The sequence below is a fragment of the Neovison vison genome, chromosome 2, assembly GCF_020171115.1.
Source record: "Neovison vison isolate M4711 chromosome 2, ASM_NN_V1, whole genome shotgun sequence".
Lineage (NCBI taxonomy): Eukaryota > Metazoa > Chordata > Mammalia > Carnivora > Mustelidae > Neogale > Neogale vison.
This window is the reverse complement of record NC_058092.1, coordinates 105914145-105931627: the sequence shown is the minus strand read 5'-3', so window position 1 is coordinate 105931627 and position 17483 is coordinate 105914145. Positions and strand designations below refer to the sequence as shown.

The window sequence follows — 17483 nt, the reverse complement described above, 5'->3', positions numbered from 1 at the left end:
GTCAGATTCCTGGGAAAGGGAGGAAGGGATACTCAGAGCTGGCTTCTTCCCTCCACTTCTGTTAGACTTTAAAAAATGTATCTCTCTTGCCCACTTCCCATGGGCCTCCTTCCCTTCCTGTCCCTCCACTCGCCAGACTGCTAGGTGAGAGAGGCAGCGAATTCCTCCCCATCTGGAACTGTGGTTTGGATTCCTCCCTGGTCCTTCTCCCAGCCCGCCCCCTGCTGGGTTTTGCTGGGTAGGAGGACTCGGTTTGGCTGTAGAGAGCCACACTGGGTTGGAAGGAGAGTGGGGTGGGGCTGCCTCGGAAGACAGGGACCACCCCAGGGCTGTAGCGGGGGGTTGGCCCAGAAGAGAGCAGCTGTGTAGACTGCATCCTAGAGAAGATGAGGACAAGCTTTGGGATTTGTATGGACAGGCACAGAACTGCTTTAAAGCAGGAAGAATGGAGACAGGAGAGGTTGATGGGGAAAGAGAGGGTACAGCTGCTGGAGGAAGGGCATCAAAAGATCCAAGTTCCCCATGAAAGGGAACAGATCCTCTCTTTTCCTTCTTGCTCTTGGAGTTACAAAGAATATAAAAGGACTATTACAATCATTATTTATGGAGTGCGGGGTGGGAAGAATGAAAAAATTGCTGAGAGAGAGAGGGGGGGGGTCCACACAGGGGGAGAGTGTTTGGCTAACTTTAAGTGTGAGTTAGAAGGCAGCTTTGGTAGTGGAAACTGATCCCAGGATGGCTGAGCTATGGGAATGGTCAGTGGTGTGAATACTAACACAGGATGGAATGTTCCCAGCCCCTGGCCTTTCCAAACAGTCTCCCTCTGTATAAACCCATAAACTCTTTACCCCAACAACCCCAAGCCCTGAAATTTTCCTTGATTTCATAAACAAATCTTTGTTTCCTAAAGTAACTCTAGTCCTACTGTTCTCCCCATTCCTCCTAGGCTGTCTGTCCAATGGGACTTAGGTAGGTACTTCCTACTCCCTTTTCTCTTCCTTGTTCCTCAGGCTTCAGATGTAAGAGTATATGGGTGAGTGTAGGTGAAACGCGGTCGCCACAATGGGGTCAGACTGTATCTTTGAATGCCTCCAATCAGAACATGGTCCTGATTTGTAGTTTCCCTCCTTTATCAGATAACAATTCATTAAACTGACATTGAACGAGTCTACTATGGGCCAGGCACTGGGGATAGCGAGTGAGCATCACAGAAAAAACTCTTGTCCTTGCCAAGCTGGGTTACAGGATCCAATTCAGGCACCCTGTTTCCTACTTTATGTTATCCTGGAGGGGTGCTGGAACTTATTACGTCAAATTAACTATTAAAGGAGATCCCTTCTTTATCCCTCCTTTATGAAACCACTAAGATTCAAGGTGAGGTTTACTTTTTTTTCTTTTACATTTTTACAGCTTTAATGAGTTATGATAATTGTCATTCAATAAACTGCAAGTACTTTGATAAGTTTTGACACATGTGTATACCCATAAAACCGTCACACAATCAAGGTAATGAACATGTCTATCACTCCAGAGAATACCCCCCCTTTTAAAAAAAAATCCTCTCTATCCTCCTCCTCTCCAATCACTGAAAATTCTAGAAGATTAAAAACTAATCCATAGTAACTTTGGACCTAGAGGTCTGAACAGAACAAAAGCTCGGGGCCTGATGAAGACAGTTGGGATTTAGAACCGAATACTTGAGCTTGAATTCAGCTTTAAGTCCCACCATTGCTGGAAGCAAAGCATCAAGGAAAGAACCTGAGTGTCAGGGGAAGGTGCAGATCTTCCCCACGGATACAAGCCACAGAGTAGCTGGGCATGGTCCAATTCAGCAGGTACCTGGGGATATTGCTGGGCTGGTACCTTCATTCTTGCGGCTTGGAAGGGGTCTCATGAGAAGGATTATACTGAAGGTTTAAGCTAAATGGGAGGGTTATATTATTATTATTTTTATGACAATTACAGGTTTAACTGTCTTGTTGCCGCTGCTAGATAGCTCCTGCAAGGCTTTTTATGTCCTCAGCACCTAACAATCTCTGAACAGCATTCTAATGTTTGTTGAACAAATGACATTATTGCTTCGGTCCCAGCCACTAACTATAAAATACTATGAGTTTTTTCAGTAGGTAGGTTGGGTAAATGGCCCTAAAATTGGTGCTTTCATGGTACCTGCATGTGAGTGATGAGCTTGGTTGAGAAAGGGGTCTCTGGAAGGTCAAAGGCTTTGGAAGAAGACCAGGCAGTTCAGAGGGGAGCAGAAAGATGAATATTGAGGGTAAGAAAACCTCCCCCTCTGTTCACCTTCAGCTACACCAAAGGCGTGGGGTCTCTGGTGACGTTCTATTTGGGGTAGGAGGATGGGGGACCACAGGTAGAGTTGGCGCTTAGGTACACTTTGGATTCTCGAAGCCCAGGCTTTCTCCCAGGCAGAAGAGCCTCATTTCAAGTAGGAACCTCTTTCTGCGGGCAGATCCCCGTCCATCCGGCCACATTTGCAGCAGGACTCCACCCCAGGCGGGTACACTAGCACAAGGGGTCGGAGCAAGAGCGAGAATGATGAGATCTAAGAATGTCCTCCCTCCTGACCCGCTCACTCGAGGAGTTAATCTCTCCGCGCGCGGTTCCGAATCCCTCCCTCTCCCGCCTCAGACTCCGCCCCCTCCCTCAGTCGCCGCTGTCCTGGCGGGCTCACCCCGGAGGGGGCGGCCCCAGCCCCAGCGCTGGGCCGGGCGGAGCTCCCGTCCGGGCGGAGCTGCGGCTGCAGCGTCCAGCTGCCGGACCGACCTCCAGCCTTGTAGACAGCGGGAGCGGCGCTGGGCCCCCTCCCCCCACCTCCCCAGTCCACCCTCCGAGCCTCCCGAGCTCCCTCCCCGCTCCATGCAACTGTGCTGGTAAGTCCCGCTCATCGCACCAAACTTTTTTGCTGTCGAGTTTGAGTCCTACCGTGGGACCACGAGCAACACCGTAGCTGGGGGGGGGGGGTTGGGGGGGCGTAGGATTGAGAACAGCCGTCTAGAAATGAACTATTCACAACTCCATAGCTTCTCTGAAATGATTCAGATCTCACGTATTTCCCGAGTTGGTAGAACTCTTGACTTTAGCTGGTTAAACTTGTAGAAGAGATGACGGTATTCGCTCCAACTCCGCCACCCCTCCCCCATGTCTCTTAAAATTTAGCAGTTCTCGATACTTTCCCTCCATATTTCAAGTATCTTTGGCTCCCTAAAAGCTCATCTCCTCCCAGCTCTGGCGTGGCAAAGCCCCCTCCCCCAGGCACTTCGGGTCCGCCTCCTCTTCGTTACCCCCGGGAACCCCGCGATCTTTCGGGCTACGCTCCCTCAGGTCTTGCACCGAGGCCAAAGACGTGCAGTGGCTGGGTCCGGCGGTGGAGGGAGGGGCTGAGGCTGGGGCCTGTCCGGAGCCGGGCGGGCGGGGCCGGGAAGGGGAGGTGTAGGGGGCCGGACGGGGCGGAGCAGGCGGCATTTGCGGCCGGCGCTGGGGTGGAGAGTTGTGCGCCGGTCCCTGGGCCTGAGCTCGGGCTCGGGCTCGGGCGCCTGCGATGTCTCAAGATGGCGGAGCTGGGCGAATTAAAGGTACCGGCCCCCTCCCCCATCCCCATCTGGACTGAGCCCGGCGGTACGCCGAGTCAGGGAAGCGACCGAGACTGGGTGCTGAGGGCTCGGGTGGGGGCTGGAGACGTGGCGGAGACGAGCTGCTGGGGGTGGGAGCCAAGTGGCTGTGGGCGAGGACCGGGCTGCGGCGGGTCTCCGGGGGCGGGGCCGCGGGGCAGATGTAGGGGTGGGGCCGAGGGGAATTGCAGCTGTTGGGGGCCGAGGCGCAGGGGGCGGGGACGCGGGGGTAGAAGTCGGATTTGGTAGTTGGGGCAGATGGAGGAGTAGGACCAGGGGTAAAAGCTGCTGTAGAGGCGTAGGGGGCGAGTTTATCGATGCCAAGAGATGCCACAGTAGGGGGCGGATGTGGGGATGGGACTGGGGGGCAGCTGTATGGAAGGCTCCTGGGGAGATGCAGCTGAGAGGATGGAAGCTTTGGGGCTGCTGTTGGGATCAGAGCCTTGGGAAGTACCAGTAGGCGGCTGAGATCTAGGGGGCGGGGCTGTGCGGGCGGCTAGATCGAGGGGTGGGGCAGAAGCATCCTGGAGGCTCAGAGGAAGGTGCTGCCTTAGTGAATCGGTGTCTTTGGGCAGAGACCGAGGAGTGCGAAACTATGGGATAGAAAGGGGGAGGTTCTTGATAAAGCTAATGGAGAAATAAAAACAGGACAGAGGAAATAAGGGTGGGAGAAAGATGGAAGAACCAAGTTTTTCATCACGTTCCTCAAAAGGGGCCCAAAGCCATAAAACCTCCTTTGACGGGGCGAATTGTGGAGGGCTAGCAAGGCCTGCCCATGACAGGGTCTCCCAGAGATTCACAGAAGGGTGTCCTTTCAGGAGAGAGTTTTTGGTGCCTTCCTACTGCCAGTCTTGAGGGTAACCATATCTGAGGACATCTCAAAGAACCTTGAACCGCTGGGTTCATCCCCCTGCCTCCTGGCTTTGTTCTGTTTTTTTTTGAAATGGAGTCATAGCCCTTGGTGGGCTTGAGGTCTAGTCACTGGGCCCAGCTGCCTTTAGGAGAACTTGCAGTTCTGCACCCTGGCTCAGAGGCCCCACGCTTTCTCCTCATCCACCGATCTGCTTAGAGCTTTGCCCTCTCCTCTTCCACCGCTTTGGAGGGGGAGGATCATTTATTTTCTCTATGTAGGAGAGAAACAGGATATTAGTTCCTGGCAGATGGAGTAAACAGATAAACAAGAGGGTGGCCTGGACTCGGTGATTTACTGTTAACCTCTTTGCCCCAAGTTTTGGTCCTTTGCCTCTCAGAAAAACAGGACCGTGGGAGGGGTGTTCATGTAAATGATGCTTAGAAAGGATTTGGGGGGAGTTACAAGTATTGAACCCTGACCTGAAAACCCTGGCCACAAATGCTTCAGAGGCTTGGGGAAAATAGCTGAGGTAGCTTGAAGTGTTGGGAGGGGTGTGCCGTGGGGCTCTCTGGCCTGAATCCTTTTCTCCCCCTCCTTCTCCCTGTCTCCTATGCTCTTCCCAAGAGGCTGGGATGGGTATGAGAGTCTGAGAAAGAACAGGAGAGGAGATAAGCAGCTTAAAGGAGCATCCAGGCTCAAGGCAGGGATGGAGGTAGGCCATAGAGGACCCATCGGTGTGCCTATGGCTGGCTTGCTGTCTGCACCCTGCTCCGCTTGGCTGACCTACAGGCATGGGGAGTTAGAGTTCCTCAAGCTTTGGGGGGGCTAGTGGTATGGTTGACCTGAGGGTTCCTGAAATGGGACTGAGATGTCCCTTTGGCTAGATGGACTGTGTGGCAGTCATCCATTGGCTGCAGAGGGTCTTTCTGATGAGTGCCCCTGGGGAGGGGTGTGGGTAAGGGACACTGCCTACTTGGTAGCTCAGCCCCAGCCTCCTTGGCAGTATTCTTGAGTATCTCTGTTCTCCACAGCATATGGTGATGAGCTTCCGGGTGTCTGAGCTTCAGGTGCTGCTCGGCTTTGCTGGCCGGAACAAGAGTGGACGGAAGCACGAGCTCCTGGCCAAGGCCCTGCACCTCCTCAAGTCCAGCTGTGCCCCCAGTGTCCAGATGAAGATCAAAGAGCTTTACCGCCGACGCTTTCCCCGGAAGACTCTGGGGCCCTCTGATCTCTCCCTTCTCTCTCTGCCCCCTGGAACCCCTCCTGTTGGCTCCCCAGGTCCTCTAGCTCCCATTCCCCCAGCCCTCTTGGCCCCTGGCACCCTGCTGGGCCCCAAGCGTGAAGTGGACATGCACCCCCCTCTGCCCCAGCCTGTGCACCCTGATGTCACCATGAAACCGTTGCCCTTCTATGAAGTCTATGCGGAGCTCATCCGGCCCACCACCCTCGGTATGGCTCTGTCTTCCTCAGGTTTCCTGCATCCATACCTCTCGCCCAAGCCTTTCTTAGACTTTAGTCCTGTGGGATCAGCGGCCTAGGTTGGGGGCAGCCTCTGTGGCTGCCTGTCACAGGCTCAAGAATAACTGCCCCTTTGTGTTCTCAGCATCCACTTCTAGCCAGCGGTTCGAAGAGGCACACTTTACCTTTGCCCTCACGCCCCAGCAGGTGCAGCAGATTCTCACGTCCAGGTACCTATCTCCCAGCCCTCCTACCTCATCCCAGGGTGGTGAACCCTGGACTCTCCTCTCCGACTCTCTTCTCTTCTTTCTTGCTCTCCTGCTTGTCCCCATCTTCCTACATCTGCTTTGTCTCATTCTCTTGTGCGTCTCTTCTCAGCCCTGTCCTCTGGGGGCCATATCCTGACATGTCTCCCTCTCCTTCCCTGTCACAGAGAGGTTCTCCCAGGAGCCAAATGTGACTATACTATACAGGTGCAGCTAAGGTGAGTTGATCCTCCTCCCTTCCCTGCTGGGCTCTGCGGGGCGGGGCGTGGGGGCTGGTGGAGGGAATGCCATCAGGGTGTGCTGGACACGGCTAGGAGACAGCGCTGCTCTGTCACGTCCACCCCAACCCTGGGACTTGTCGGGTGCTAAGGGCTGCAGGTGCAGACATCTCTGACGGACCGTCAGAGATTCCCTGCCTTTCCACCAGAAAGAAGAAACCACCTCCCCCACCCTCTCATCCTTTCTTCTCTCTTACCAGGTTCTGTCTCTGTGAGACCAGCTGTCCCCAGGAGGATTATTTTCCCCCCAACCTCTTTGTCAAGGTCAATGGGAAACTGTGCCCCCTGCCGGTAAATGCTCTTCCCTTCTTCTGGCCATGACCCCTTCCCTCTTTCAGTTCTTAAATGTTCAGTGCAGACCTATTACAAAGGAGCCATGCCTAGCACAGTGCCTGGGTATGTCATAGGTTGTCCATTCACTAAGGGATTAACACAATCTCAAGAATACGGAGATAGGGCTGATGCACAAAGCGTTCTGTCAGAACCCAAAGAGGCACATTAGTTCAATCCAGAGGTTGAGGGAAGACTTCTCTGAAGTGATGACCTCAGAGCTAAGAGTTGGAAGAAGTGGGGCATCCCTGTTCTTCCTCCTCAGGAACTCAGGAAGTAGATTTCTGTTTCCCTGGTCAATGAATAAGCTCTCCTTTGTCCCCAGGAATGAACCCCCACCCCCACCACAACCCTCGATAGCTCTGTAGTTTTGCGAGTCACTGAATGGGCCCCCATGTTCTTGGTCACTGAGCGAGCTGGTCTTCCCTCCAGGAAGTGCGTAACTTGAGATAAAAGTGTCTTGACCCATGTCTGCTTTCCCCAGGGTTACCTTCCCCCTACCAAGAATGGGGCTGAGCCCAAGAGGCCTAGCCGCCCGATCAACATCACACCTCTGGCTCGTCTCTCGGCCACAGTTCCCAACACCATCGTGGTCAACTGGTCATCTGAGTTTGGACGGGTGAGCAGGGCTGGGGCACGGAACCTAGGGAAGCCTGCAGGGTGTGAGGGGGACAGATCTTCCTCTTTGTGGGTCTTCCTGCCCTAACCCGCTGTCTGTGGTCCTCCTGGGACAGAGGGTTGGGAAGGTGGTGGTGATGTGCAGAACAGAGGCTAATTGCCTCCCCCTCCCTCCATGTAGAACTACTCCTTGTCTGTGTACCTGGTGAGGCAGCTGACTGCGGGGACCCTTCTACAGAAACTCAGAGCAAAGGGTATCCGGAACCCAGACCACTCTCGGGCACTGAGTGAGTAACACCCTGCTCCTTTTTCCCCCCTGATCTGGATCTGAGGCTTCCTGGTCCTCCAGCCTTTATGGTCAGACCATCCCCCTCTTGTGACAGTACACCTCATGTCACACACGAATCCAACCCTACCCCTAGCCCCTTACCAGTCTTTGTTGTTGAGAAGTCAGCCCAATCTCAGGCACTGAGGGACACCCTTGCGTTCTCAATTATACATCTGCTTTGCACCTCATAGACCCTGCTTCCAGCTTCTTTAGACTGGAGGCTTGTTTTAGAAAAGATTTTATTTATTTATTTGAGAATGAGAGAACACGAGTGGGGTGAGGGGCAGAGAGAGAAGCAGACTCCCCGCTGAGCCACTGAGCCTCCCAGGCACTCCTAGACTGGGAAGAGTCTTAGGGATCCTCTGATCTGGGTGCTTGGGTGGCTTAGTCATTAAGCATCTGCCTTTGGCTCAGGTCATGATCCCAGTGTCCTGGGATCCCTGCTTAGTGGGAAGTCTGCTTCTCCCTCTCCCACTGCCCCTGCTTCTGTTCCCTCTCTCGCTATGTCTCTCCCTGTCAAATAAATAAATAAAAATCTTTAAAAAAATAAAAAATAAAAAATGAAGAAAAAGGATCCTCTGATCTAACCCTCTTGTGATGCTTCAGTTCCCTTTAAGTCATCTCTGTTCCAGTGTCCCACAGCTGTGTTTAAGCATCTTCAGGGACGGGGAACTCTCCCTCACAGCCAGTCTTCATGTGACATCCCCCCAGCCCCCAAAGGCACTATGCGTGGCTGCCTCTCAGCCAGAGTCATCTGCTTCTGGCTTCACCGCCTCCTGGGCTTCATCTCCAGCTTTGCTGACCCCGGGGCTCTGGCCTCATTCTTGTTTCAGTCAAGGAGAAACTGACCGCTGACCCGGACAGTGAGGTGGCCACTACGAGTCTCCGGGTGTCACTCATGTGCCCGGTGGGTACAAGGGAGATAAGGGGGAGGGGGAGCTGGGTTAAACTCTGGACCCAGATGAGGGCTCCTAGGGCGACCAGAGTAAGGCTTCCTGGGATGTGGGGACTCTGACCAGAGAACTCCTCTCTTCTCAGCTAGGGAAGATGCGCCTGACAGTCCCTTGTCGGGCCCTCACCTGCGCCCACCTGCAGAGCTTCGATGCTGCCCTTTATCTACAGATGAATGAGAAGAAGCCAACATGGACATGTCCTGTGTGTGACAAGAAGGCTCCTTATGAATCTCTTATCATTGATGGGTAGGGCCACTCTGCTTCCTCTTACCTAGGACCTCCACTAGCAACCCCCCCCATCTATATATGGAGAGACGTTCCTTCCCCTCCCATGAACCCCAGCTCTTCACCTATCAATCCCTTTATATTTATAGGTATAATTTTTTACCTTTATAATATACCGTTGACCCTTGAACAGTGTAGGTCCACTTTACACATTTTTTTTTCAATACAGCACAGCACATATAAATTTATTTCCTCTTCTTTATGATTTTCTTAATATTTTTCTTTTGTCTAGCTTACCCTATTATAAGAATGCAGTTTATGATACACATAACATACAAAATGTGTGTTGATTGTTGATGATATTGGTAAGGCTTTTGGTCAACCGTAGGCTGTTGTTATTTAAGTTTTGGGGGGAGTCAAAAGTTATCCATGAATTTTTTTTTAAATAGTAAAGACTTAAAAAAAATTTTTTTTTTAATTTATTTACTTGTGAGAGAGAGAGAGAGAGAGAGAGAGCGCGCTCATGTGCTTGTGGGGCAGGCGAGAGAGAATACTAAGCAAGCTCTGTGCCCAAAGTGGAGCCTGACATGGGGCTCGATCTCATGACCCTGAGATCACAACTCAAGCAGAAACCAAGAGTAGGATGCTCAACTGCCTGCGTCACCTAGGCATGCCATCCATGGATTTTTGATTATGTGGGGTTAGTGCTCTTAACCCCCATGTTGTTCATGGTCAACTGTATATATTTCCAACATTGAGGATTTAAAGCATTAGGCATCATGCTGCAAACTTTGCATGCCTCATCGCATTGAATCCTTATAATTAACCTTGTGAGATGGGTATGGTCATTACAGGTGAGGAAGCTGAGGCCTAGAGAGATTATCTTGCTCAAAGTTCTCATTGTTACTAAGTGGCAGAGTCAGTGCATTGAACTGATAAAATATATCTCCTAGAACAACTACCTGACCTCTCATTGACAATGGCAAAAAAGTTCTTCTGAGGGCCTGGATATACTGATCTAGCTAATCCTAACCCTCGTCCAGAGCCTAAATGACAATTCTCGTTCCCAGTGCCCTCTTTGAGATGGTTTATAGAGTTCGGTATCTTTGCTCCTTTTGTCTTGTTGCAAGTACTACATGAAACGTGTGCTTAGAATGTTTGGAAAATTAAGCATTTAAAGTTGGCAAATCTCTTTTATATTACCTTACTTTATTTGATTCCAACAACTCAAGAGTTAGTAGAGTGAATACAGACAAGGAAACCTCAGTTCCTGAGGTTCAGGAAGGTGAGTCCCAGAACTCCCCGACTACTGTTCCCAGCCATCTCCCAGCCCCATGAATTCCCATCTCTCCCCTTCCCCCAGCTTATTCATGGAGATACTTAATTCCTGTTCGGATTGTGATGAGATCCAGTTCATGGAAGATGGATCCTGGTGCCCAATGAAACCCAAGAAGGAGGCATCTGAGGTTTGCCCCCCGCCAGGGTATGGGCTGGATGGTGAGTGACCCCCTGTCCCCCAGCTGAACTACATCTTGGATGGCTTCGTCTCTGAGACACAGTCCTCTTACCACCCGCAGGCCTCCAGTACAGCCCAGTCCAAGAGGGCAATCCATCAGAGAATAAGAAGAAAGTTGAAGTTATTGACTTGACAATAGAGAGTTCGTCAGATGAGGAGGACCTGCCCCCGACCAAAAAGCACTGTCCTGTCACCTCAGCTGCCATCCCAGCACTACCTGGAAGCAAAGGGTATGAGGAAATAGGCTGAGTCCACGGCAGAGAGGCAGAGGAAGAAGTCAGGAATGCCTTCTGATCACTGGACAAACCCTAGGGCAGAGAGGGGACTCAGGAGGCTGAGCTGGGTAAGGGCATCTGTGGTTCGCTGGCTGCCCCAGCTCTTCCTCTTTCCTCACAGAGTCCTGACATCTGGTCACCAGCCATCTTCGGTGCTACGGAGCCCTGCTATGGGCACACTGGGCGGGGATTTCCTATCCAGTCTCCCACTACATGAGTACCCACCTGCTTTCCCACTGGGGGCTGATATCCAAGGTAGGACACTGATCACAAGGTGGGCTGTTCTTGCTACAGCTGCCCCCAAACGAGATCAGAACCCCTGTTCCTTTTCAAAGACTTCTGGCTCTCTTGCAAAGGCTATAATCCAAGGGACTTATTTGGGGGTTTTTTTGGCCATGGAGGGGTCAGACAGATTGATTCTGATTTTTCTTTTCTTACCAGGTTTAGATTTGTTTTCTTTCCTCCAGACTGAAAGTCAGGTAAGTGGTCTCTTCTCCCATGAAGCTATCAGATCTCTGAAGATTCCTTTCTAGGCACTGATGCCCTGCACCCCCCCCCTTTTCCCTTGAGACCTAAATCTGCTTCTCTGTGAGGAAAGGCAGGGGCTGGGAGACAGGGGCTGGGCAGTTTATTTCCCTACTAGACCCTACCTGTGCTTCTTCAGATTCTCACCCATGTCTTCTTTGATCTCCTGTTACTGTTCTGTCTTGAGTTTTTAAAATTCTGCCCCCGACTGCTCTCCCTCCAACCACCCCCTCACTGCCCCCACCCCCCTGCCACACACACACACACACACACAGAGTCATGTGTACTTGAGTGCTGTGCCTGCCCCAGAGGGACATTCCATGCATTTCAGACATCCACAAGGCCAAAAACCTAGCAAGCTGGAAGGGCTGTCTCAAGGCAGGGAATAGGGACAGGGCAGGGGTGGGGTGGGGAAGTGGGGGAAAGAGAGTCTCCCCTGCTTCTCAGAGGCTATTTGGGGATCCAAGGGGTTGACTTATCCCAGGATATTTCTGAGATGAGTGACTGGGAGGCGGGTGAAGTCAGGAGAAAATCTTAAACTGTGCCCTTGATTCCTCCCAGCACTATGGTCCCTCCGTCATCACCTCGCTAGATGAACAGGATGCCCTTGGCCACTTCTTCCAGTACCGAGGGACCCCTTCCCACTTCCTGGGCCCACTAGCCCCCACATTGGGGAGCTCTCACCGCAGCACCACTCCAGCACCCCCTCCTGGCCGTGTCAGTAGCATTGTGGCCCCTGGGGGGGCCTTGAGGGAGGGGCCTGGAGGACCCCTATCCTCAGGTCCTTCTTTGACTGGCTGCCGGTCAGACATCATTTCCCTGGACTGAGTCCCCTGGACGATGGAAACTTCACTGCCTCCCAACACTGAGCAAGTACTCTGTGGAGTCCAGACTCCTGGCTACTCTGACCCATCAGGGGGCTTTGGCCCAAGGTCAGAAAGACCTTCATGGATACCTGATTTTGGCCTTCTCTGCCTAACAAGGCCAGCACCCAAAGGGTTAATATTTAACTTCTTTTTAAGGACATTTGGGTTCTATTTTTGGAAATGTTCTTTAGATGGCTGGCACATTCCTTTGGGTATGTTAACCTAGGCAGTGGGAGGCACATGGGTTGGGGTGTGAGTTGGGGGAGGGGCCGAATTGACTGGAGTGTCATGGGGAAAGGGCCTCTTTCTCTTGTCCCCTAGATGCCCTCTCTTCCCCAAACCTATGGTTCTGTTCTTTCCCGACATCCATTGTTTCTTCATGTCCATTCCGTTCTCTTTGGTCAGACAGACAGGCAGACATAGGGACAGAGAACTCTATTTTGGGTTGTAGATTTTTTTGTACATAAACAAGAAAAACCAAAATACTCCAAAGATGATTTCCCCTGCTTCCTACTTCCCAGTATGACTGAGGAGGACATAAGGCCTTAGCTCTGATCCCCAGGGATTTGGGAGCAGGGCCTGGCCTGTTGCCTCAGTCTCTCTCTATTTATATATTTAAGTTCACAATGTTTCATATGCTGACCAGCTTGGGCCATGAGCTTCAAAAGGCCCATGGCCCCATGGTTAGGTCTGGCTCATTCTGCACCTTTTCTGGGAGGTGGGAAGACCTCATGCTCTCCCCATTCTCCTTTTTCAGGCTCCTCCAGGGCCTAGGGTCTATGTTGTAATTTTACTTTTTATTCTCAAAGTTGTAGCAAAGTTCTTACCCATAATAAAGGTTGTGAATGTCTGTGAGTGTCTTGGAGGTGGGCTGGGGCCAGGGGAATTATGCACTTCCATTTCCAGAGCCATGGTTTGCGGGGAGGGGGCCCATGTTCTATGCTTCCTTGCGGACCCTGGGCCTACTTTTCACATGGGAGGAGTGTCCCACTGAGGAGTTCTGGGAGCATTTGTTCTTCCTTCCTCTCCTACATAGAGCATTCAGCCCAATGTCGCAGAGCCCTCAAGTCCTTTACCCTTACCTGCCCAGATGTTGCAGCCAGAGCCTGAGGGCAAACTTCGTCCCAGAGCTGACCCTCTCTTTTCCTTCAGCTGTGGTTGGGGTTGTCCGCAGCAGCGTGGACACGGGCAAGGCCAGGGGTCGAGCTCCTCCATCCTCTTTTAGTTCTACTATACTGCATAATGATGGCTCCTGTCTGGGCTGTGCTCCTGTCAGTGGCTTAGCCCTCTTCTATGGAACCCTCCCAGCCACAGGAGGAAAGGGGTGGGTGGGTGTTCCCCTCATTTACGGAAAGGAACAGGTTCAAGGGGGGTTAAATGACTTGCCCCTTTGGGGGAGTGGGACTCAAACCCAGGTGGTCAGTGCTAGCCAGCTGAAGCAGGAACCCCTGGAGTTGGATGGACAGTGTCTTTGGTATCATGTGCCCCCTTCATCATCAGCTGACCAGCCCAACCCCTAAATGTCCCCCAGGACACAAAACAACCCCCTGAGGAGGGGAAAGAGGTGGGACTATCCAAGTATGTGTTGGTGTGCTGGAGGGTCAGGCCAAAGCTCTTACAGGATGGAGGGTGGTAGCTCCTGGGGGAGATGCCTGGATGTCTCTGTACCATCCTCCATGGTGGCCACTGCAGCTGCTACATCTGGTCCCAGCCACATAAAGGCGCTCACCTCATTTGGGTTTGGTTGGATCCGGGCCTGGGCCAGATAGTTAGATCCCTTAGCTGTGGCCTCTCTTAGGAGGCCTGTTCTTGATTGTGGCCTACCCACAAGTGGAATGGGGAGAGACTTGGGACAGGGGCAAGGGGGGGAGGCTATTGGATTTCTTGGTTATCTCTGACGTCCTGACCCACCCCCCCACCCCCCCACCCCCGTCACAGAATTAGTCTGCTTGGGTCTCAAGCCCCCACTTCCTTCCTGCACTGTCAGCCCTACCTGCAGCTGCTGCTGTGACTCCTGGGAGACCACGAGAAGATAGAGAATGATGTGATGGTATTTGGGGAGACCCCAGCTCAGCCTTGGAGGGTAGGCAGACTAGGAGAGAATACAGCAAAAATGAGAACTTCCTAATTCTTTTTTAGACTTTGTAAATATAGCTGAAGAAGTAGAGGGTAGAGATGGTGCAGAAGGGACATAGGTGGGGATTGTGGGTTTGGGGACTCCAAACCATCCACCCACAGTTAATCATTTCTCCTCTGGCCCAGTGTAGGGCTGTTCTTTGGCTTTGGTGGGTTCAAAGTTGTTGAGGGCTCTTGGTTAAATAAGGAAGGGACCTCTTCCAGGTTCCTGTCTCACCTCCCATAACCCCAGAGGGACCCAAGAGAACTGGTCCTGGGGCAGCTGCAATCCACTCTCCTCCCAAAGCTCTCGGAGCCCTCCGTCCAACAGCTGGGAATGAGAATTGCACAGGTCTCCTTCAAGTCCTTTGTTTGCCCCTCCCTCAGCCCACACCCACAGCCGCCCAAGCGGGAGGTCTCTGGTTTCAGGGCCTCCAGTAAAGGTCGGGTTAGCTGATTGGTTACCTCTTCTTCAAGTTCCACGTGCCCACCTGCAACAACAGTGGGACCAATAGGTAAGTGGTGATGGTCTTGGTCAGGAACCACCCCCCTATCACCCCCCACCCCCACACTATACTATCCCTCTCCTCCAGTCGGTGTAGATGCCATTGCAACTCCTTTTGAAAAGGGGACTCACCATATTTGTAGGCCGGCCTGGCCTGTCTTCCTGAGACTGGGATTAGCACTATTGGTGAAGGGCCACTTTCTTCCTGAACTTGGAATTCTGTTCTCAGGGCACTCACCTGGGGGTACCCAGAGGTTGGGAGAAAGGCTGAGGGTGCTTGTCCTTCGGGTTAACAAGACAGTCTGGTCGCTGGACTGCAGAATGACGGCCACACCCAGATCCACACCTCGATTCGTGGGCAGCTCAGACCCCCGAGCCCTGAGCTGCTGCTGGTCCAGTGCCACAAAAGGGCAGAAAGGGGGTCGCTGGTGGGGGTGCGGGGGGTAGGTAGCCGTTTGGTTTAAGGCTTCAGAAGCCGGGCAAAAATTGGGCAACACCGCGCGATTGGGGAGGAGGAGGTCGAGTCTGATGGAGCCTGGCCTCCCGCGCCAGCTCCACACCCCACTCCTGCCCCCCACCCTGCTCCCCTTTCTCCCGACCTGGAGCGGAAGCGTGGTCGAAGCGCCTGGGAATGGCCGGTCCGAGAGGACGAGTTGTCCTCGCTTAAAGCTGCAGTGCGTGGGCCACGGCCCGAACCCTGGCCCGGCGCCCAGGAGGCGACACACACTCTGCACGAAGCTCGGCGACACAGGGCGCCCAGACAGGAGCAGCAGCACCCGCGAGGCGGCCATAACGCGGCTTCTGGGCTGCAGTCCGCCTGGCGCCCTCTGCTGGCCCAGCGGCGCCGCCCGGAGTGTTGGGCCGGGGAAATTTAGGCAGAAACCTTGGGGATGAGCCAAGGGTGCAATGCTAGTAAATGACAAAGAAGAAAGCCTCTAATTCCTCGGCTCCTCTTTTTCCTCCCTCTTCTCTTTAGGACAGTGATTCAGACTGGATGATTTCTCAACTCACATGTTCCCTCCCACCAGCCACAGGCTGTGTATACTTAAGCACCCCTCCGTAGCTCTATACATCTATCTGCTGTAGTAGGTGTCACCTCGAATTAGTGTCTTGACCAGACACCCAGGAAACATTTTTTTCCCCTTCCCTCTCTTTCTTCTCACTCATATGGCAACCCAGTGCAGCAGATTCTATCTCCTTAAAATTTCTTGGCTGTCTTGCTCTCTAGCCTCCATTGTTCTAGTCCTAACTTTACTCATATTCTGCCAGAGATACTATTGCACATCTCCAAATAGTCCTTCCCCTACCAGTTCATTCTCTAGGGTGCTTCCAGAGTTATCTTTCTCAAACAGATCTCATCATCTTGCTTCCCACTGCTTAGAAGATAAACTACTAAGCACAGTATATGGAGGACCCCCTCACCCCCAAACCCCCTTGCTCCTGTGGGCTGTCCAGCCTCAATGCTGGCAGGACTTAGGCCCTGTTTTCTGGTTATATCCTATTTGCTCTGCTTCCTTCTGGGACCCTTTCCCCCTCCTACCTGGCAAATCCTCTTCTTTCACAAGACAGATTATCACTTTCTCTGCAATCCCTTTCGTTCTTGACCCTTCTCCCTCTTGCCTCTCTGTATACAGTACTTTTCTGCTAGAGCCCCACCCAGTATTTCCTTGTATTTGTCTCCTCCCACTAGGCTGTGTGTATAAGGCTTATTCATCTTTGTATCCCTAAAGCCTAGCCCACTCCTGGGCACATAACAGTTGCTCAGTAAAGAATGGTGAGTGGCTTGAAGGCAGAGACAGCAACTTATTGATCCTGGTATATTATATCCAGTATAATGGCTAGCAGTTAATTGGCACATGATCGAACAATTAAATTCATTAATCTTAATGAATTAGAGAGAATGGACATTGAAGAGGAAACTGAAGAGATTGTAATAGCACCTACCTGCTTTAAATGAACTGAAGCTGCTGGGACAAATTACATCAGGTAGGTTAATTATCTACCCACATCACTGAGAGAGAAAACTTAGAATTGCTGCTTTTAAGAAACCATGAAGAAGAGGAAGGCAATGACTTCTTGAGTCCTTACCGTATGCCAGGCATTGTGCTAAGTCTTACATACACGGTTTCAGATGTGCTAGAAGCCTGGAGCTGGCAAGTTGTATTTTATCCGTAGATTCCAGTGTGAATGCTGGGGCCAATCTAGGTATCTTTCAGAACCTGCTAGTTCTGAAAATAGCTTTTACTTCCCTCTGTGTGGGTATCTTTCATATTCCCTACACTGTGTGTGTGTGTGTGTGTGTGTGTGTGTGTGAGATTACAATTTAACAAAATAAAGAATAGTGGTAGCCTTTTGAGAACAGAATGAACTGCTTAGGAAGAAGTTTCTTCCACTGCCATGGATATTCAAACACAGGCTTGGCTTAACTTAATGCATCTAATAGATGATTAATCTAGTTGATTTGAGGTCCTTTCTCCCAGTGAGATCTGATGAATGGAGAATACAATGATGAGGCTAATACAGGATCAGCAAACTTCAAAAAACATGTCAAACTCTTTCTGATGTTTTCTGGACAGTAGAGATAGAGAGGGCATTTCAATATAAGAATCGGCAATGGGGGCACCTGGGTGGCTCGGTCGGTTGGGCAACTGCTTTCGGCTCAGGTCATAATCCCAGGATCAAACCCCATGTTGGGCTCCTGCTCAGTAGAGAGTATGCTTCTCCCTCTTCCCCTGCTCATTCC

At 51.9% G+C, this 17483-nt stretch overlaps 2 protein-coding genes across 6 annotated transcripts; one reads left to right on the top strand and one right to left on the bottom strand.

The window, feature by feature from the left end:
- Positions 1 to 2751: 2751 nt before the first annotated feature.
- Positions 2752 to 12970, top strand: PIAS3 (protein inhibitor of activated STAT 3). 3 transcript variants are annotated; one of them, XM_044239082.1, is made up of 14 exons: positions 2752 to 2891; positions 5514 to 5931; positions 6086 to 6170; positions 6374 to 6424; positions 6685 to 6775; positions 7299 to 7433; positions 7614 to 7719; positions 8594 to 8667; positions 8799 to 8959; positions 10302 to 10435; positions 10516 to 10684; positions 10851 to 10984; positions 11171 to 11208; positions 11816 to 12970. In XM_044239082.1, exons 2-14 carry the CDS (start codon positions 5517 to 5519, stop codon positions 12080 to 12082), a joined length of 1860 nt encoding a protein of 619 aa, XP_044095017.1. In that variant the 5' UTR covers positions 2752 to 2891; positions 5514 to 5516; the 3' UTR covers positions 12083 to 12970. The 3 variants fall into 3 exon arrangements, with proteins under 3 accessions (XP_044095017.1, XP_044095015.1, XP_044095016.1); XM_044239080.1 differs by lacking the exon at positions 2752 to 2891 and adding an exon at positions 3473 to 3593; XM_044239081.1 differs by lacking the exon at positions 2752 to 2891 and adding an exon at positions 5107 to 5194.
- On the bottom strand, positions 10586 to 17424 carry NUDT17 (nudix hydrolase 17). Of its 3 annotated transcripts, XM_044239084.1 has the most exons (8): positions 15340 to 17424; positions 14979 to 15165; positions 14701 to 14726; positions 14474 to 14566; positions 14114 to 14212; positions 13740 to 13876; positions 13203 to 13355; positions 10586 to 10671 (listed from the first exon to the last, which is right to left on the bottom strand). In XM_044239084.1, exons 1-8 carry the CDS (start codon positions 15529 to 15531, stop codon positions 10668 to 10670), a joined length of 891 nt encoding a protein of 296 aa, XP_044095019.1. In that variant the 5' UTR covers positions 15532 to 17424; the 3' UTR covers positions 10586 to 10667. The 3 variants fall into 3 exon arrangements, with proteins under 3 accessions (XP_044095019.1, XP_044095020.1, XP_044095018.1); XM_044239085.1 differs by lacking the exon at positions 10586 to 10671 and having other exon boundaries at positions 13199 to 13355; XM_044239083.1 differs by lacking the exon at positions 10586 to 10671 and having other exon boundaries at positions 13199 to 13355; positions 14979 to 17424.
- Between the last annotated feature and the right edge of the window lie 59 nt (positions 17425 to 17483).

Excerpts from the sequence above, each read along its gene's own strand:
- PIAS3 (XM_044239080.1), top strand. The coding sequence starts at position 3,570 with ATGGCGGAGCTGGGCGAATTAAAG. Across the intron at positions 8,960-10,301 it reads GAATCTCTTATCATTGATGG|CTTATTCATGGAGATACTTA; the intron begins GTAGGGCCACTC and ends CCCTTCCCCCAG. Across the intron at positions 10,685-10,850 it reads GCACTACCTGGAAGCAAAGG|AGTCCTGACATCTGGTCACC; the intron begins GTATGAGGAAAT and ends CTTTCCTCACAG.
- NUDT17 (XM_044239083.1), bottom strand. The coding sequence starts at position 15,531 with ATGGCCGCCTCGCGGGTGCTGCTGCTCCTGTCTGGGCGCCCTGTGTCG. Across the intron at positions 14,727-14,978 it reads CAACCTCTGGGTACCCCCAG|GTGGGCACGTGGAACTTGAA; the intron begins GTGAGTGCCCTG and ends CTGTTGTTGCAG. Across the intron at positions 13,877-14,113 it reads AGTCACAGCAGCAGCTGCAG|GCCCGGATCCAACCAAACCC; the intron begins GTAGGGCTGACA and ends TATCTGGCCCAG.